The sequence below is a fragment of the Buceros rhinoceros genome, unplaced genomic scaffold (genome assembly GCF_000710305.1).
Source record: "Buceros rhinoceros silvestris isolate BGI_N320 unplaced genomic scaffold, ASM71030v1 scaffold27906, whole genome shotgun sequence".
Classification (NCBI taxonomy): Eukaryota; Metazoa; Chordata; class Aves; order Bucerotiformes; family Bucerotidae; genus Buceros; species Buceros rhinoceros.
The window spans coordinates 1-5,900 of record NW_010418501.1 but is presented as its reverse complement, the minus strand read 5'-3'; the positions used below and the strand labels follow the sequence as shown (position 1 = coordinate 5,900).

The 5,900-nt window shown below is 49.6% G+C and overlaps 1 protein-coding gene across 1 annotated transcript; it reads right to left on the bottom strand.

Moving 5' to 3' along the window:
* Positions 1-3,394: 3,394 nt before the first annotated feature.
* On the bottom strand, positions 3,395-4,423 carry XCR1 (chemokine (C motif) receptor 1). Its single transcript, XM_010138580.1, has one exon. It carries the CDS (start codon positions 4,421-4,423, stop codon positions 3,395-3,397), a length of 1,029 nt encoding a protein of 342 aa, XP_010136882.1.
* Between the last annotated feature and the right edge of the window lie 1,477 nt (positions 4,424-5,900).

Here is a 5,900-nt window from a genome sequence, read left to right as displayed (position 1 = left end):
GCTGTTTGCAGCCTCCCGGCACCCGTGCGCTCCTCTGGGAGGACGGGTCTCTCACAGCGCCCGGAATGGGCGGCACTGGTTCTGCATTGCAACTCCAAACCTAAGTTCCTTCGGACTTTTTTTTTCCCTTTGGTAAACAAATGACTTTAAATAAAACTTGTTGCCAAACAAGTTCTTGCCACAATGCCTGTGACTATGTTAGCATCATACACTTCAGCTTCGGCAGCCGAATGATCAAAGAATCATATTTTCCAGTCTTGAGGAAATACATGTCGTCACCACCTCTCCGCGTCACCCTCATTTTTTTCATCTTCAAAAATGACTGAGTGCCCTTAAGTTTCAGCGATTGATCTTCACCTAATGTGTGGTTTTGAAGCAGTTTAATGCCCTCAGAAGGGCAGGTTCCAAGCACGGTGTGGGCGCATGACTCATTTCTTAGAAACAAAAGAGGTTCAAGATTTTTGCTTCTTGGAAGCTGCCCCAGGGGAAAAAAAAAAAAGCATTACCTGCTCCATTTGTGTTGCTTTTCTTTAATTTTATTCTGGTAAAATTTAGCGATTAACTTGTGCATAAACTATGATATTAACTTATGCATAAACTATGGGCATTACTGTCGATTTGACTAGCGCAGGAAAGGCACTGTCAGCCATCCCAGCGAAGGGAAAGCCTTTGCTGGGAAAAATCTTTTCTCTAGCCAACAGAACAGCACCCTGACATTTTTTGTGTGCATGTAACATTTAATGTACATATAGTGAGCTTCAGCGGTAATCCTCGTATCCCCCATGAAGGGCAGTAGTAGAGTATTGGCTGCCAACCCACCTGTACTTATCAGATCTTTTACATACCCGTTTACATACACTTTTTTTGCTTTGGAAGCACTTCTTGCATTTGTTTGCTTTCTGTTTTGAATAAGTGGACGAATAATTGTCGATAGGTATGAAGCTGGAAGCAGGCCACACTAAAAGAACCAGCAAAGCGCTGGAAAACCTCTAGAAGCACATCTGGTGTTTTAGACAAGGTGGCTGAGGGGCGTGGAGGAAAATTCTGCTAATATCAGGTCACCTTCTGAGCCTGCCCTCCAGCTGAGCACGTCGGGGTTAGGAGCTCCCGCTGCTCAGAACTGGCTGCGTTCCACTCCCGTGCGGGAAAAGGAGGTACCAAGATTTCGAGCTGGTTCAGTGCTGGTTCAGCTGGACACCCAGGTCCTTCTCTGCAGAGCAGTCCCGGTGCTGTGACCACTCGACCTGACAGTGCTCCCCTCCCCAAATAGACCATGGTTTCCAAAAGCGATTAATTTCTCCTTTTTCACTTCAAGGTTTCTTCCTCTCAGTTCTGCATTTGCCCAGACCACATAAGAGTTGATTGACTGAGTGGAAATAAAGATTCATCCCCTGAGCATTATGTTCGACCCAGAGCAGCAGTAGCGTATCTAGTTTTGGACCCCCCCACACACACACGAGAGAGGCCGACTGGCTGCAGCGAGCCCGGGACAGGGAGTGGGAGCTCGGGATGTGTGAGGAGACTAGACTGGCGGGGCTTTGTTCGGCCCCAGGGAAAAACAAGGCTTAGGGGAGATACAGTGGGTCTTCTGCCTCACATGCTGCGAGGACACGGAGAAGACAAGGAAGAGGCAACATCACCTTTTGCAGCAAAAGGAATTTTGTTGATGTAGAAGGATAAAAAATCCACCACGAGAGTTATTAAGCATCAGAACAGGGACTCCGAGGAGTTATGCAGTCCCTGTTTTTGGAGACATTCAGAGTTTAGCCCTGAGCTCCCTTGTGTAAGCGGGAAGACAGAACCGCTATGAGCGGGTTGGAGGAGCGGACAGCCTCCAGTAGCTAAATTACCTGTGAAAATCCACAGTTATTTCTGCAACTGAAAATACCTTAATAGGTGGTTATCAAAGGCGGAGAACGATAGTCACAGCGCGGGATTCCACTGGATTTCTGAACGTTCATTAGTGCCGCTGTGTTCTGTCGGGAGGGGAAATCTCCACACGCTGCGTTACTTTGGTTATGATAGGCAGCAGCACAACGGGGTCACGGTGAGCATCCCCGTTATGTGCTCAGACAGGCTGCAACACAACGTCCTCAAGCTACAAACATTTCACTAACGTAGTAAAAACCGGGCAAAGCAGGAACATTCCAGTCTCTCGTGCTTCTGTTACACTTCTTGGCTTCTTCCAGAGACCTGTAAAAGGTATTGACAGTAAAGGTTTGGTTTAGCGTAGCTCTGGGACAATGAGTTGGATGAGTTTGTTGAAATGGTGTGGGTGCACAAGACCTTCTTCGATCCATCGTCGCAGCATTTTCCTCTTTGCTGGTGCCCATGAGGTGGTCGTGGCTTACCAGAACAGAAGAAGAATTTGGCCTCACTTGCCCTTCAGCAGGTTGTCTCTTCACAACGGAGTCCCCGGCCCGGAGTCTCTTGAGGAGCGCAGGAGCAGCCACCTGTTTGAAATGTCTCTTATCAAGAGGCAGGAGCCAAAGGCTGGTCTCCAGCACACCCAGACAAAGGCAGCTTCTACCTTTCCATGGTTTGTCTGAACACGAGCGAGTTCCCCGGGGATGAACAAGTAACCTTTGTAAATTTTTAAGTTTTAGGCAGTAACTAGTAACAGGCACCAGACCTGGCTTGTTCAGAAAGGTGCATCGGATGGTGAGGGACAAGAGAGTGATGGTTTGCTCTGGGAGCTCAGCTGCACCACAAGGCTGAATCGCTGTGATCAGAACATGAGTGGTTTTGTTGCAAAACTGTGTGCTGCTGCACCGAACTCCCTCAGCCTGCGTTCAGCCGGGACATCAGGTTTCAGTGGTCGTGTAACACCACTCCTGCACTGAACACAGCGAGCCCTCTGACAAGAAAGGACATCTGCACCGAGAACTTCAGAGTCTCTGAGGTCCTGTAGCTATCGTCAGGCCAGTCACTCCTGAGAGCCCCAGGAGGAGCGAACCGCGGAGTTCAGCACTGCTGAACACCGCGGAGCGTTGGAAGCGCAGACGTACCAGTGTGGCCGTCGCTGTACATTACCCGAGTGGTTCCAGCCAGCCATACAACCGATATGCAGCACCGTTTCTGCTCAGACCTGATGGCTTAGCTCCCAAAGGAAAAAGCAATTTTTTTTCTTTTCCAATGAAAGTATAAATAAGAAAAAAATCCATCTCACTGTGCAAAAAATCACAAAGATAAGACTTACGGACCAGTGAAGTAATTTCTCAACATTCTCAGCTCTCCATCCCACTGCAAAGACTTTTTTTTTTTTTACTCTTTCCATACACAGCATGTTTGCAAAGAGAAAATCCGTGTGTCTGTCTCGAAAAATTAGAGTTTACCCCTGACTTTTAAAATCAGAAAGCTCATCCAGGGTTTGTGCCAGTGGTTAGGTCTCGCTTCAGTAGATGGACGCGTCTTCATAGTGGAACTTGCCTTGAGAGCAGATCCTGGGGCTGGAGACTTGGCCACTGCCGCAGGCCACGTATCGGCTGCATAAATGCAGCAAATGCCTCTTGAACTTGACGCCCACCAACACGTAGAGCACAGGGTTGAGGCAGCAGTGGAAGAAGGCGATTTTACGGCTGATGTGAAAGGCGAGGTTGGAGTCTTTTGCATACTGGCAGGTAGGTGGTGGAAGCGTAAGCAGAAAGCTGAGGATATTGTAAGGTGCCCAGCTCAGGAAAAAAGCCACCACGATGATAAGGATGAGTTTCACCGTTCTGTGCTTTCTGCGAGACCTTGTTCTGAGCAGGATTATCAGTATCTTGAAGTAACAGAACACGATCACCCCAAAGGAAAACAAGAAGAGTATGTTTCTCTGATAAACGTCCACCTTTCTCCATTTCCAGTCAGCATAATCACAGGTGTTGTCCCCTTCCAAGCTGCCTTGCACTGTCGTGTGAATCACCTCAGGAACCACAATTAATATGCTCCCGGTCCAAACAACCAAGCTCACCAGAAATCCACAGCTCTGTGTCCGGGATCTCAAGGTCGAGAGGGGGTTCACTACAGACAAGTACCGCAGGATGGTCATGAGCGTCAGGAAGAAAACGCCGCTGTAGTAGCCGATGGAGAAAACAGCATTCACCGCTTTGCAGAGGAACTCACCAAAAATCCACCCCAGGGACTGGTCCACGGCCCAGAAGGGCAGCATGCAGGAGAAGACTAGATCAGAGATGCAGAGGTTCGTGATGAAGATGTTCGTTAAAGAGGTGAGGTTTTCGTATCTGAATAGGATCCATAACACCAGTGAGTTTCCCAGCAGGCTCAGCAAAAACACCAGGCTGTAGAGGACCGTAGCGAGATGGGTGTAAACCACGAAATAGTTGCCCATGTCACAGACGTTGCTGGTGTCGTTGGTTTCATTTAAAGGGTAATCATAGGAATAGTTCTCATCCAGATCGAGCGGATAAAGTTCGTCAGCCATTTGTCTGTGCAAACCTCCTGCTGTTCTCCAGAAGAACCGCAACAATCGAACCGAAATTTTGGTGAGAACCAACCCTCTAACTAAACTCCTGCTGCGGAGGCTTCGGCTTTAAGAAACGAAAAGAAGCAGTGAAACTACCTTGTTTGTCCTGGTTTTGGGAGAGAAAGGAACCGTTTCCTCTTATGACCAGAGCATGAACAGGTAGATGCTGAAGATTCATCCTCAAAGAAACATCAAGGTCTTAAACACTGAGGAAGCCAGAAGCTGAGCCATTTATAAACCAATATGGGCGGCGACAACTGCCAGTTACTGAGTTTCTACCACGTGGAGGTTGAGGGCGCGTTGTTCTTTAAGGTAAGTATCCCAGGAGGGAAGACCTTCCAGTCTGCTACGATTTTTTAGGTTTTCTGGAACGGTATCAAACTCCTTAACACGTCACCATGTGCACGATTGCTTGTCACCGAGGTTCAGCGCTGCAGAATCTTAAAAAGCTGAGCAGCACCAGTATTGACAAGGGTAAGCACCAAGGATGGGGAAAGTCGGATTTTCATCTTGAGCTTGGTCGCTATCTACAGATCTCCAAGCTGTGGCGGAAGCCCCCGCGCGCTGGGTGCTCTGTGTATCTCTGCCTCTCTCTGATTCTCCGTGAACCTCTGATTCTCGAGGATAGGGCAGGAACAGGGCTCACATCACACCCCTTTTGTGGGGGCTGCTCCCCTCTGCCCGTCTGCAGGTAGGACTTTAATCCCAGCTGGATGGTTGGTTGAAATTGGCCAACAGTGTCCAAAGTTACCGGGACTTGGAAGGTGACGTACAACTGGGTGAACAAAGCAGGGCAGCGAGGTCACAGTAGCCTCATTCCTTTATGAAATTAAGCTAAAAAACAGATTTGGGAAAACGAGTAATGGCTCCAGGCAACAGTGCAGAGCCTAAATGAACATTATCCTGGGTGGAGGCTTCCTGCAGCACCACGTTTGGACCCTGGGTCGGCAGAGGCCAGTGACAGACCTGCCACCGATTTATTTGGAAGTACAGCTGCAAGAAAGGAACTCCGCGACTCAGGCCAAATTGTGCTGGTGGTGCTTTCCTTTTTGGATTAGCGAAGGCAGGATCTGCCTGCTCCAGCCAGGAAAGGCCACCCTGCCTCTGGGGGACAGGAGGGTTCTGTCTGCACCAGGAGAGCATCCAGGGAGCGTTCAGTGCCACGCGTGGGTGGTGGCCCAGGTCAGCCGGCGCTTGGCACAGGCAGCGTGGGGCAGGGACCATCCATCCTTTGGGATGTGGCCGCCCGGTTTTGGAGGTGAAGGATGTGCAGGATTCAGCAGTGTGACAGCGAGTGTCCCTGGCAGGGTTGTCATCAGCAGAGGCACAGCCCTGGCTGGAAGTGGTGGCGTGGCCATCAGTCTGTACCGTGCTGCCATCTTCAGGCATGCAGGACAGGTCCCTGCGGGCCGTCACCCTCTGGTCTCTCTGGAGA

What these genes read in the sequence shown, in the direction of transcription:
- XCR1 (XM_010138580.1), bottom strand. Translation starts at nt 4,423, where the DNA reads ATGGCTGACGAACTTTATCCGCTCGATCTGGATGAGAACTATTCCTAT.